Source organism: Magnusiomyces paraingens, assembly GCF_902498895.1.
Source record: "Magnusiomyces paraingens strain CBS 517.90 genome assembly, contig: contig3, whole genome shotgun sequence".
Lineage (NCBI taxonomy): Eukaryota > Fungi > Ascomycota > Dipodascomycetes > Dipodascales > Dipodascaceae > Magnusiomyces > Magnusiomyces paraingens.
Genome location: NW_022474069.1, coordinates 2,400,054 through 2,414,019, shown reverse-complemented (window position 1 = coordinate 2,414,019; position 13,966 = coordinate 2,400,054). Strand labels below are relative to the sequence as shown.

General features: G+C 31.8%; 5 protein-coding genes across 5 annotated transcripts; 2 read left to right on the top strand and 3 right to left on the bottom strand.

Annotated features, from left to right (window-relative positions):
* Nucleotides 1–46: 46 nt before the first annotated feature.
* SAPINGB_P004051 (uncharacterized protein) lies at nt 47–538 on the top strand (the record flags this gene model as incomplete). Its single annotated transcript, XM_031998766.1, has 1 exon — nt 47–538. The coding sequence occupies one exon, from the start codon at nt 47–49 to the stop codon at nt 536–538; it is 492 nt and encodes a 163-aa protein (XP_031854657.1).
* A 164-nt stretch (nt 539–702) lies between these two features.
* On the bottom strand, nt 703–1,327 carry SAPINGB_P004050 (uncharacterized protein; the record flags this gene model as incomplete). Its single annotated transcript, XM_031998765.1, has 2 exons — nt 703–1,193; nt 1,303–1,327. 2 exons carry the CDS (start codon nt 1,325–1,327, stop codon nt 703–705), a joined length of 516 nt encoding a protein of 171 aa, XP_031854656.1.
* A 272-nt stretch (nt 1,328–1,599) lies between these two features.
* Nucleotides 1,600–2,258, bottom strand: SAPINGB_P004049 (uncharacterized protein; the record flags this gene model as incomplete). The annotated part of the gene is made up of 2 exons (XM_031998764.1): nt 1,600–1,998; nt 2,088–2,258. The coding sequence occupies 2 exons, from the start codon at nt 2,256–2,258 to the stop codon at nt 1,600–1,602; spliced, it is 570 nt and encodes a 189-aa protein (XP_031854655.1).
* A 531-nt stretch (nt 2,259–2,789) lies between these two features.
* SAPINGB_P004048 (uncharacterized protein) lies at nt 2,790–3,971 on the top strand (the record flags this gene model as incomplete). Its single annotated transcript, XM_031998763.1, has 1 exon — nt 2,790–3,971. The coding sequence occupies one exon, from the start codon at nt 2,790–2,792 to the stop codon at nt 3,969–3,971; it is 1,182 nt and encodes a 393-aa protein (XP_031854654.1).
* Nucleotides 3,972–4,205: 234 nt separating this feature from the next.
* SAPINGB_P004047 (uncharacterized protein) lies at nt 4,206–6,784 on the bottom strand (the record flags this gene model as incomplete). The annotated part of the gene is made up of 2 exons (XM_031998762.1): nt 4,206–4,999; nt 5,752–6,784. The coding sequence occupies 2 exons, from the start codon at nt 6,782–6,784 to the stop codon at nt 4,206–4,208; spliced, it is 1,827 nt and encodes a 608-aa protein (XP_031854653.1).
* Between the last annotated feature and the right edge of the window lie 7,182 nt (nt 6,785–13,966).

The window sequence follows — 13,966 nt, the reverse complement described above, 5'->3', positions numbered from 1 at the left end:
CTAACCAGTCTTGGATCTAATAAGAACAGATCAGATCATTCAGAACATGAAGGCAGTCATCCAACGAGTCAAGTCAGCATCCGTCACCGTCGATAACCAATTGATATCGCAAATCGGTCGTGGACTATTGGTCCTAGTAGGCGTTTCGCGTGATGATACCGTCGAGGATGCAGAGAAAATAGCAAGCCGCATTTTGCGACTTAAATTATGGGAGGACGCCGAAACAAAAGCACCTTGGAAAACCAATGTTGCAGAACTCAAGTTCCCCGAGACTGAAACTTTGACTAGTCATGGCCAGGTGCTTTGTGTGTCACAATTTACCCTTTACGCTAATATTAAAAAGGGAGCTAAACCGGATTTTCACCGAGCGGCAAAGGGAGACATTGCAAGGGAACTCTACGCTAAAGTCCTGGATCTCGTGGCTGCTGGCATGCCCAATGGAAAGGATGACGTCAAGGATGGTGTATTTGGAGCCATGATGGATGTGGCCCTGGTAAATGATGGACCTGTTACAATCGAGGTTGATTCACGAGCTTAATCAACAGAAAGAAAAAAGAAAAAGAAGAAGAAGAAGAAGAAGAAGAAGAAGAAGAAGAAGAAGAAGAAGAAGAAGAAAAAAAAATAAACTTAGAATAGACTATAGACAATGTTTTCTTTTTGAATTTTTTGAATTTTTTTTTATTTTTTTATTTTTTTTTAATTTTACGCAGGTACCTTCTTTGCTTGAGCCTGCGCTTGTTGTTGCTGCTGCTGTTGCTCTATAATCTTTTCCTTCATGACTGTTTGAATCACATTGAAATTCTTGACCTTATCTTCAATAATCCTTTTCAAATCTCTCATATTTTCGTCCAGTTTTTCTGTCTTTGCAATGAAAAACTTCTTGGCCTCAACTCCATTCTTCTCCACATAGTACCCGGTTCCAACATCAACCATAAATGTGCTGTTTTCAGGAGTCTGGTCTGCAGGAATCTTTCCAGGAACATATAATGAACTTGTTAATGGAACAAGAATGGACTGTCCTCCTTGTGCAGGATGTGCTCCTCCAGTTAGCTGATCCACAGATCCAGCACATTCTCGGAACCGCGATTGAACCATCAAAAGCTGTTCAAGTGAATCTTGAAGATGGTTAATTTCATTTTGCAATTGTAGTTGGACCTCTTTGAGTTGGGCAAGAGACAAGTCCTTGACATCGACTAAAAATGGTAGTGGTCAATTTATGAAAAACAACAAAACAAAACAAAATACAAAAAAAAATAAAAATAAATTCATTCATGTTAAGAGTAAAAAAAAAATATCACGTACTTTGCGTGGATGGAGCTGCAGACATTTGTGACGATGGATCTTTTGAAAGAGAATCTTTTTTTTTTTTTGGTGGTTGTGTAATTTTTTGGTGATCAAAACAGTATGGCAAGGCAAAAAAAAAAAAAAATAAAAAAATAAAAAAAAAGCTTGTGAGACCAGAAAAGCCCATAGAAATTCATCAAACTAAATGAAAATGTCTATTTGGTTCACGAACCAATCACCTAAAATACAACAAACATTTATGAAATATATATATATATATATATATATATATCAATTTTTTTTTTTTTTTTTTTTTCACCATACTTTACACAGCTGTACTAATCTAACAATCTCTAAAAATTCACGTCTCTGCTCTTGTGAAACTTCTAGAGAAGCATGATCATCACTACTCGACTTCTTGGTATGCCCCAAGTCTGCTGCTAATCCAACAACCACCTGTCTGCGATCCTGTGGAGCCTGGCGTGCCACTACAGATGCAATCTGTGCAGCATAAATTCTGCTCTGGATATCGGACATATCATACGAACTAGAACCACCTAAGAGTGGCATAGGAGTCAAATGAGGGAGTGGTAGTAAACTGTCATTATGGTCGTCATCATCGAGCTCGTCATAATCATTAGATGGGGGGTCAAAAATGGCAGAGGATGTTGGTAGACCTTCGCCAACAGGAGATCCTAGTAAAGGCACATAGAACTGAGAAAAAGAAAAGAAAAGATTAGATTATATTAGACTTAAGGAATATTATAAATTAAAAGATCTTGTTAAAATTAAAACAGTCTTACCATTCGACCTAATCGTCCATTGCTGTGCACCATCACCATGATTTTATCGGAGAACGCAGTTGTAACCACATCCAAGACTTTCCCTGAAGGAAGAGTATATGAGGCATGTTTAGAGGGAGCAGTGAACCCTTCGATTATTTCTACTTTTGTGTTATTATCATCTGAAGACATGGCTAGTTGCTTTTTTATTTTTATTTTTTTTTTGAAAACGGGAGTTAAAAAAAAAAAAAGGACTTTTGGTGAAGATCAAAAAGTTGTTCAGGCCAAAAAAGCAAAAAATAATAAGGCTGTGCGTCATCAAAAAATTACATAAAATTATTACACCAAACAGTCAACAACAACCGTTAATTACCAGACAGGTAATATATACAAACACTTTCTACAAACTCTTAGCAGTAGTTTCAAAATCAAAAAAAAAAAAAAAAAAAAAAAAAGTTTTTTTGATATTCGCTTAATGAAACTAAATGAAACCAAACGGAATCCTTATAAATAGAAACCTTTTCAAGCCTTTTTGGTAATTATAATTAATTGCCTTGAAGTCTTATGTTAATTGACCCGGGTAACTGACGTCAACCAAAATCACGTGTACAGAATATGGGGGAGGAAATTTCAAAGCCTTCAAGCCTTCAAGCCTTTTTTTTTTTTGCTCCTCGACACAAACAGACTCTCAACTCATCAATCATACATCTATCTCTACACATTATGTCTTCATCATCCTCTGGGTCTTCCAATAACAATCAATCCACTTTGTCCGGTACAAAACGCCCATTTTCAGCTCCAGAATCCAACCCTCAATCGGGTACTAACCGCCAGCCTGGAACTTCGGCCACCTCAGGTCGGCCCCAGACTTCCCTGGCTGGATTCCAAATCTCAGTGTCTCCACGGCAAAAGGGCAACCCGTTGCTCACTCACCTTAAAAATGTACCATGGAAATACGCAGACATTGTTTCAGACTATTTTATTCCAGCAACAAGCAGCGGACGTACATATAAATCACCTGAGGCTATAGCTTCGGGATCTACAACACAAGGCCACCAGGGAACTGCAGGCCGAGGATCAGTGCTTGCAGCATCAACTGCGTCTAATGTGTTGTACTTGTCTCTTAAATACTACCGGATCCACCCAGAGTATATTACTGGTCGGATGGCCAAGCTTGGGTATGAACAAGAGCGGAACGATGACGATGTTTCTGCCAGTGGAGTAGGGCTTAGTGGAATCCATTTTGCACGGATATTGTTGGTAGTTGTTGACATTGAGAATCCTGCCGAAACACTTAAAGAAATCACTCGTCTTTCTTTTGCACGCGACTTTACAATGGTGCTTGCATGGAACAATGCCGATGCCGCAAATTATATTACGCAACTCAAGACAATGCAAAATGCGTCACTTGATCCTTCAGCGAAAAATTATGATACATTGACAGGCATGGCATTGCTTAATGGAGGATCATCAGGAGCTTATACCGGGGGGTCATCAAAAAACGATAGTAGCTCTGGTTCAGAGGGGCTCAGCATGTCAGCGAGCGTTTATAATGCACACGTAATTGAAACTGTGACCAAAGTTCGTGGAATTAATAAGACGGATGCACAGGCATTGATTGCACAGTACGGCTCATTGTCTAATGCGTTTAAGGATGGTGCAAGTAAGGTTGAAAATATTGGCGGATGGGGTGCCACTAAAGCCAAGCGTTTCCAAGATGCAATCACAAAACCGTTTATTAATCGCGAATGGGAGGAAGAAGATAAAGAGGTTGGATATGATGAAGATGAAGAAGAAGAAGAAGAAGATGATGATGATGAAGATTTGTTTGTAAGCGCAGGCGCTAATCGAGAAAATATAACTACTGATAATGATGATAGCTTAACGATAGAACCCGATAACTAGCATTAGGATTTTGAAAAAAAAAAAAAAAAAAAAAAAAAAAAAAATTAAGCAATACAAACTGTTAATATTATTAGAGAAAAAACTAAAGAAAAAAAAAAAACGTCTATTTCATTCAATCATAGAATGAGGTAATAAAGCAAGAAAAATAAAAAAAAACACCTTGTTTCTTGCATAATAATGAGCATTCAAAAGAAAAAAAAAAACAACAACAATAATAATAATAATAATATTTATTTAGTGTCGAGCTTTAGATCTAAGCAAATCTAACCGAGAAATCTTACGGTCTGAAGCAGTTGCATGTAAAGACGGCGAGGTTGATGAGAGCAAGAGTGGCGAGGATGGGGCTGAAAGACTTGCAGTGGTAGGAACGGATTTCGGAGAAGCCAGAGGTGATCCACGAATTCTAGGAGATGCCAAAGGAGATCCTGAAAAAACTGATGTTCCAGACATACCCGAGTTACCCGAGGTTCCTGACATTGCAGAGAAAGCTGGGGAAGTGAATGATGGAGTTGCAGTTTTGGAATGGGCAAGGGTTGGGTTAGAAATGGAAGGATTTGTAGTAAGGTATGGTGGGAGGTTTGGGTGAAGGGTTGGTGAAGAGGAATTGTTTCCACTGTAAATCTTAACAGACTCCAAATTATCTGCGGATGCAATCATCTCCAGATAAGATTGGCGGTGGTGCGCGTACTGAGAACGTTCAGTCGCGTCGCCGGCAAGCCGCGTATCTTTGGATTTCTCGCGAAGATTAGGAGGCTTGACTACAATCACGGGGATGGGTGAGTGCTGGAGACACCATTTGGAGACGGATCCTGGGAGCAAGCCGCGGAAGCCCTTTTTATAGGAGCGACCTTTAGTGCCGACTACTAACATTGAAGGTTCATAGACTTCAATTGTGCGCATGATTGTTTCTTCAACCTTACCAACAGAAAATTCAAGAATTATTGAAATGGCCTTGTTTTTGGTATTTTTAGTGAGCAAATGGGCCAAAAAGTTTTCTGCTTCTTTACGATAAGTTTTTTCATTGCTGCCTAGATGTATAGTGAAAAAAAAAAAAAAATTGAATTTGGTTGGTTAGTATAAATATATAAAAAAAAAAAAAAAAAAAAAAAAAATAGTGCAAGTTCCCCTTAGAAATGAATTTATTTATAGCCGCCGCCGGAACTTATCAAAAAACAAAAAAAAATAAGTGAATAATAAAATAAAGGATTATTTCTTGTTAAAAAATAAATCAGTGCAATGTCCCATCAGTGATTGACCTCGGTATTTTTATTTTTATTTTCTGTCTAGGGTATTCAAGTAATCATAAAAATATTGCTGCTATTATTATTATTATTGTTGTTGTTGCTTCTTCAGAAATAGGGTTCTTATTATTGCAGCCAAAAAAAAAAAAAAAAAAAAAAAAAAACTTTAATAAACAAGATAAGTTCCGCTGTTCAGGTTGATGCGTTATCGGGGCTAACGGTGATGCAATGAAAAGGAAAGAAATCTTTGACGGACAAAAATAATAATAATAAAAACAACAACATTGAGAATTACAAACAAAGAGGTTTTTGTTATTTCCCTTGATTTTGGGTATTTGGTCTAGTAGTGCACGCAGTAGCAACATTAAGGGAGCAAATAATAATAATAATAATAATAATAATAATAATAATAAAATATAAATGATGTGGCCAAGTGAGCGGGATTTTTTTTTTTTTTTTTTTCGTAAAAGCAGCAAAAAAAAAAAAGGGGAAAATGATAGGAATAACCAAATAGTTATGATTATTATTATTATACATACCTGGGTCAACAACACGAAGACAAACAATTTCATCTCCATCTTCAACTAGCTCTCGCATTAGCCAGCTGGCTGCATTTTCTGAATACTTATTGTTGTCAGTACCACACAAAAAGGTACGTGAAAGACGAGAGTACTTGTAGTCTTGATGAGTAAAACGAAGAGTTAATGAAAAGTCAATTGCAAGTTTATTGCCAAATGTATCAAAGGACACGCGAGGTTCAAAATCGTGTGCTGGAGAAATAAGGTCGTTTTCATGTGGGTGATCACTACCACTCAATTTGCGTACACGTGAGCGTGATCTGCGCTGAACTCGCGAACGGGAACGGGAGCGACTAGTTGAGTAGTCCGAGTCTTCGGAGTCGGAAGATGAGTCTGAAGAAGATTCCATTCCAGCAGCAGTATGAACAGAATCTCCAGTCTGGGTTTGATGTTCGTGTTCGTTATCTTGATCTTGATCTTGATCATTGTGCTGATGATGATGGTGATGATGGTGATGGTGATGATGGCCTATATCTTCAGGATGTTGTTCATGGTACAAAGTGCGTTCAATTTGACGTTTTCTTCTGCGACGTGCGACATCTCTGGCTTCAATAAAGGTATTTGCATTTGCATTGGTATTACTTTCTGTTTCATCCGAGGTAAACTGAAAGTGGAATTTTTTAGGGAATGATGTAGTTTTGGATGAAGGAGAGGTAGATCTAATAAGATTAATTTCAGCATTTTCTTCTTCTTCTTCTTCAGTATTAACTGCTGTAGCATTACTGGGTGTAATCTTGATGCTAGGTGGTGGTGGTTGTGTTAAAGTGGTTGTTGTTGTTGTTGTTGTTGTTGTTGTTGTTGTTGTTGTTGTTGTTGTTGTTGTTGTTGTTGTAGGCTTTCCAACATCATCATCATTATTATCTTCTAAAGAGGAGTTAGAGCCATTGGCGGTGGCGGTTGATGAAACTAAGGTTTTGTTATCATCATCATCGGTAGATTCCAAGGCCGTAGCAATGGGAAGTTCAATAGGTTTTGTAGCGGTATCAACAGACATATTAATGAAATGTGAAAAGGGGTTGGTTGGTTGTTAAGCAATAATAATGAAAGAAAAAAAAAAAAAAAGAATTGAAGATAAAAAAAAAAAAAAAAAAAAAGCTTTTAAAAAGAAAGAATTTTAAGGGTTAAAAAAAAAAAAAATTTTTTTTTTCTTTTTTTTTTTTTATATTTTAAAAAATAAAAAAAAATATCTTTTTGGATAGCCTACTTAAAATGGCAATTATTTCAGCCACGTGACCACACTACAAATATATATAATTATATATATATTTATCTTAATCAATTTCAATTATTATTTTTAACAAAAAAAAAAAAAAAAAATTCCTGCGCCTTCCGAATCTTTTCCGTCACGGGACGCGGATATTATATTAACGACTTCGGCATGTTGCAGATTTATATATATATATATATATATATATATATATATATATATATATCGAATAATCAATAAATAAAAAGACCTTCTATTTTTTTTTTTTTTTTTTTCTTAATCATAAAAAAAATTATATATATTCTTTATAAAATCAAAGACCGAGAATCAACATTTCGGATTGTTTTTTTTTTTTTATAAAATTGTTTTTTTTTTTGACACTTTTAGCTTCTCCATGCGGTACTCCGCATCAACGTTTTTTTTTTTTTTTTGTTTCTTTTTTTTAAGTAAAAAAAAAAAAAAAAAAATGTCTTGGCAATTATTAGAAAAATCCATCATCACCATCATCGGACAGAAATTTAAAAATAAAAAAATAAAAAAATAAAAAAATAAAAAAATTTTTTTTTTTTTTTTTTTGGCTCTTCCAATTCGTCTGTGCCTCGGAACTACCGATGTGAAGAACCAAACGCTCGCGTGACCACTCTTTTGACTATATGACTATGATTATATGACTATATGACTATGACTATTCACTATTCACTATTGAAAAACAAGTATATTCATAAGTATATATTACTTTATTACCCTTTTCAACAACAACACTTTTTTTTTTATTCAAAGTTCAAAGTTCAAATTTACATATATATATATATATATTAAAGGACTCGATGGAATATAACTTTAACTAAAAAAAATGATAAATAACTCACCCTTAATACTAAATATCACCCGATTAATAGAAGATATCAGAGCAAAAAAAAAAAAAAAATTAAAAAAAAGTTCAGGCCAGCAAAACTATTCTAAACTAACTTCAAAGTATGAAGAAAAAAAAAATTATTTTTATTTTTTTTTTTATTTTACCCCCTTTATGATTGACGTGTCACAACCTTGTTTTCTTCTTCTTCTTCTTCTTCTTCTTTTACTTCTTTTACTTCTTGGTTCTCCGTTTGTTGTTGAATTCAAAAACAAAGCCTTAAGTAGGAAGAAACTCAAATCAAATGCTTGATCTAAGGCTTAACTCTATTTTAACCACTCCATTCGAGTCATTTCTTACAAACTTTTCACTTTAAAATATTATATCCACAAGGGATTAAACTAAAATTCTTGCTTCAATCCTATCCTTATAAACTTGTTACCAGGTGGCGCATATATATATATATATATATATATATAAACGCTATTACAACAAAAGAATAAACTTACAACTATTATTTGTTACTAAAACTTGGTCTGTCATTTAAAATATACCATACAAAGACCTTGTTCTGATCTTTTTATATTACACAGTGAAATCATCATGTGTACTAAATATCCATTGTTTAATTGACTTTTGATTCCTTTCAATATACCTCAGAAATTATGGATTTCCAAAAAAAAAAAAAAAAATCTATTCTTTTTTTTTTTTTTTTTTTTTTTAATTATGATAATTATCATTATAATTATTTAGCGGCTTTATGATTCCCGAATTTTCCAATAATTGTCTATATATATATACAAATTTTGTATGCCGCTCTTTTTTTTTCTTTCTTTTTTTTATTTGTATTTTTTTTTGTATGCTAAAAGTTTACTCCACATTTCTTCATTCATTCCTGCATTAGCCACGCTTCTTAGTCTTGTGCTTTGTTGCGATTATGGTGATTTTTATTTTTTTTTATTTTTTATTTTTTTTATTTTTTTTCCCACAAGCTCTAATCTTCACCCTCAGTTGTTGTAAAAAAAATACACTTTTCAGCCCATATTTCTTGAAAAAAAAAACTATAAAACTTTTTTATTTATTTATTTTTTTATTTTTTTTATTTTTTTATTTTTTTCATTTTTTGATTATTTTTTAGCTTATGATTGTGGCTTGTGTTTAGTATTTTTTTTTTTCCACCTTCCCCAGATTAAAACCGTTGGAATAATGAAAACCTGTTGCAATTAGAAAAAAGTGGCTTGAGATATTTAAAAATTTCCCCAGAATTTAATTATTAAAGGTACCATATTTTATGTCTTTTTTTTTATTATTATTATTTGAGAGAGATGAGAGAACCTCTGAAGTTATGCAACTTTATCAAAAGGTCAATCAATTAATAGAAAGTCCTTGTAGATAAATATAATTTTAAATTAATGTTAACTAAAATTATTTTGGGTTTTATCTTTTTTATTTTTTAAATAAAATGTTAATGACTGAAAATATTGAAAAAAAGGTGATTTAAAAGATAAATAGATATTCATATAATACATTGAAAAAGTTTTCAATTACAACAGTAGTATTTATTTCACTGCTTTAAGCAGAAATTAAATTTACTAAAGATTTACTTTGGGTTTTAAAAAATTCCTATTCTTTAAATCTTTAAATATTTTATCAACTATTTTCCCATATTATTTACCATAATTACCATAATTACCATATTTATTTATTTTTTTTGCAGCGGATTTCACTCACTCAATCAAAATCAGTTAAATATTGAATTGATCATCGTTGATTAGTTAAAATCCACTGAATACATAATTATGTTTATAAACAACATCATTCTATTGCCAAGCTCTCATGGCACATGTATATACAATTGTATAGAAAACAGTTGATTAATTATAATTGACACTCAAGAACCATTTAATTTAGTTAATAATTAAACTTTTACAAAAAAAATATATTATATATATATATATTTATTTTTTATTTCATTTCACCTTAAAATGCATGGGGTAGGAACATCGAGGGGGTAATCAGTGGTCATAGTGGTCAGTATGTATACGGTAGAAATTAATTGATTATGTAATTTTGAATGAAAAAAAAAAATTAAAAAAACCACTACTATCTTCAGTGTAGAACAATAAGATATCACTGAAAAAGGAGCCGAATCTATCTAAACATCAAATATAATATTGGAAACAAACAGAGCTAATAGAAACAAAAAAAAAAAAAAAGTCTTATTTGTACGATATCACTTTACTAACACTTTATATTTATAACAAACATTACTATATCATTTATAACTGAATATAAATATATACCAAAAAATTCGAAACAGGTTAAAAGTTTTTTTTTTTTTTTTTTTTTTGTTCTTATACCAAATACCAAAAGATCCATGAAATTAAAAATCTAGTTACACCTTTAAAAAAAGAAAAAAGATTCTTTACTCTTTGTTTTTTTTTTTTAAAGAATCAAAAAATGTCTTCAGCCAAACCTAATAAACCTTCTGACAAAAAGAATCAGAATAAAGAAAAAAAATTTTTTTATCACTTTTGATGACTTAGCTACATCTAAGTTTATCAATTTTTGTTGAATTAAAACAAAAATTTTCATATTCTTCTATCCGTGACATATCAACTGAAGAATTGGAAGCCGTTTCTACTGCTCTTGATATGACACCTATCTCCATCCTAAATACAAACTTCTCTGTAACTCTTGAAGCATGTTGGCACGAAATAGAATTGTTAAAAAACTTAATTAAATTGTATGAAAAAACCAATTTCAAGGAATTCGACGTAACATATAGAAATATCGACAAGGTCTTTGACCCTTCATATAAATACTTTCTTCGTTATGGTAGTCAAGTAATTTGGAAAACTCAATTCCAAAATAAAATCAGCAGTCTTTGCATCATATTTTGAAACTTTTATATTTACTGTAATATTTCAGGTCCTAGTGCTAATTATTACAATAGTATCTGGGAATTCGAGGTTGTTATGTAAAAAAATTTATAGATGTTTACATTTCAAAAACAGTCTTAAAACGTTATAGAAGCTCTGCAAATTCAGCTTTTAGTTGAACAAAAAAAAAAAAAAATAAACGTTAGGGAAATTTTCCGCCGTCCAAGTCCAAGGTCAGATCTTAACTGGGTAAACTTTGAGGAGATTATAGCAACTCAGCATCCTGAATCCTGGTCTTAGAAAATTAATCTCTCAAATGGAACGCCTTTATAACATCGTGAAATATGGGGTTGGCAGCTTAAAAAAGCAAGAATTGGCTTACTATATGAGTTGGCCTTTCCAATTATCATTAAGAAATAACGGACAATTTCGTGACGAAAAAGGGCGTCCAGATAGATATAAATTTAAGCAACTCCTTACAGCTGGCTCTGCAGCTTTTTCCCAGGGAGAAGCATTCGTTTTGAGCAAAACTGCTGGAAGTTACCATCGAGATGCTCTGCTAACTATTCTTAACGACGATGAAGTAACACGTGCTTCCCACAACGATCCTGAAAGCTATCTTTGAAAACTTTTACATAGGGTGGTCCATGTCATTTTGGCATATCTTTTGACTTTTATAATTAAAAAGAAATGATATATTGGACTATTTCTTTACATATCCTTAATTTTTTATTAAATTTAATAATTGTTTATTTTCTCTTTTTAAATGTCAACTTTTAACTGATATAGGGAGAATGCTTCTAAAACAAAACCAGATGAAGAAAAATGAAGAAACAAATACCATAGCACTGATCTGAATTTCAGATAATCGGTTCCCTGTGCTCAGTAAAGAAAAAAAAAAAAAACCTTAAAATCCCAAAGAAGGAATTTTTATTGAACCTAACCCTTGCGGAATTCATGTCTAACAACAGGTCATCATGATATTTCAACAACAAAATTGAAAATTTGTATGACAGTACCCTAACCCACTACAGGGCTAGTACAAAAACTTCATGAATATTACTATAAATAGCTTTTTCACTAAACCCTCCAAAAAAGATACATTTATTACCAAATTCGGCAAGCCTACTAAAAAAAAGCCCTTGCCCTCATAAGTCAACCCTAACCCAAGTGGAAAAATGTCAACAATTAATGATAAATCATCCAAAATAAACGAAAATTAAAAAAATAAAGTTGTCATTGATAAATAATAAACAAAATAGACATTGATAAAAATATTATTCAACAAATAGGCATATTTTATTAAATATTGAATAGAAATTTCACCATTTAGTGCCAGCCCAGGCATATGCATGCAAGAAATCGAGAAGCCTTGATGGCCAAGTTGGTAAGGCGCGTCACTAGTAATGACGAGATCGTCGGTTCGAATCCGGCTCGAGGCACTTAACTTTTTGCATGTTTTTTAATTTTTTTTATAAATTCTTGATGTTAGAATATTTATTTATATGTATAAATTAATAAAATCGGATCTATAATTTAATTATATTTAATTATATTTAATTATATTTAATTATATTTAATTATATTTAATTATATTTAAATATGGTTGATTATCATTAAATATAATTAATTCTAAAAAAATTAATATTGTTATGAATTTTTTTCTACATTTATAAAACAAAACAGTGAGTGTTAATGAGAGTTACAACAATTTGAGAAAGAAAAAAAAATTCAAAATTCAAGTGATAATGAAATGCATGAATAAAATAGAAGTTTATATTGTACAACTGTTCAACTCTCTATTTTAAACTTTCTATAATTTGATGGTTGGTCTCATTACGAAGTTGAAGAGATTCAAAGGTTGGAATTGTAAAAAAAAATATTTTAACAAATAAATTTATAAAAATGGTAGGGGCAAAAAAAAAAAACAAAAAAAGAGAGATTTAAATGATATAATATTTCAGTTATATCTAACCGGATTCTAAAAGAAGCTTCTTCAATACAAGGTCACATATTTTCCATTTCATTTTTACATCGAATAAATAAAAAAAATCCGTCAATTCACTGATACAGATATTGTACCAATGAGAAAATAAAAGTGATTATGTTTCAGCATCATATTTAATTTGATCAATGTGGTCAGGTAGCAAAATAAATTTTAGTGGATTTAAAGATATATCTATATAGGTAATTTGAGTTAAGAGTTAAGAGTCAATAATTTAAAGTAATAAGCGATATCGCTAACTTTAGAAAGTTGATATAAAAGAAAGTCGCAAAACCAAAACTTGTAAATACATTCAGGATCTGTGGAATCAAAAAAAAAAAAATAATAATAATAATAAAGGCGTTTGGGGTCTCTTACAATGAAACATAAATTTTAATTTTTCTTAATCAACTAATTTGTCCATTTCTCATTAAACAATCAATGTTACTTCATATGGTCTTAGTTGCAAATATCTTTAATGCAATTGCATAAAGAGCATTCAGGGTCAAAGGGGTCTTCTTTCTAAAATAATGATTAAACGAAACCACCTTAATATCTTTAATACATAATATCAAGACTAAAGTTTATGTTGGGGGTTCGACAATAAAAGTTGTTGATATAAGGGTACCAGGATAATTTAATACAGTGGTCAAAAATGAAAGACTATGACACCCAAGATCAGTTCGGTACTATAAAATAAAATATTACAATTGCTCAATTGGGGAATTTAAAATGTGTGGTTAAAAAAGCAATTACAAGATCATTCATCATATGACTTAATAAGGTAGACAGTCCTATTAGGAAGTCAAATTAAGAAGATTTCGACAAGAAACAGCGGTAGGTAAATAAGAACTACCATCATTTTTAGGAAAAAAATGAAATTAAGAAACATTATTCGCATTTCAAAAGTTGGATCAGATTCACAATTGTGTTATCCAAAAAAAGGAGTACTTTAAAACATGAATATAAAATAAAAAAAATTCAATAGGGGAATATATATTATCATAATTTATGCTTCTCGTAACTTAATCGATATGGTGAATTCGCATCCTTTATTAGACTTAGTATCGAAATAGGTGAATATCAATATCTTAATGTAATCAACATAACGGTGTAATTTCATGAATGGAATACGTGGTTCCTCTGGTAATCTGATAAGTGGTCTAAAGGCAGGGTCAAGGTCGGCACTCCTTGATTAATCGGCGACCAACCGTCAAAACATTGAGTAAAAGAAAGCTTAATAGATGGAT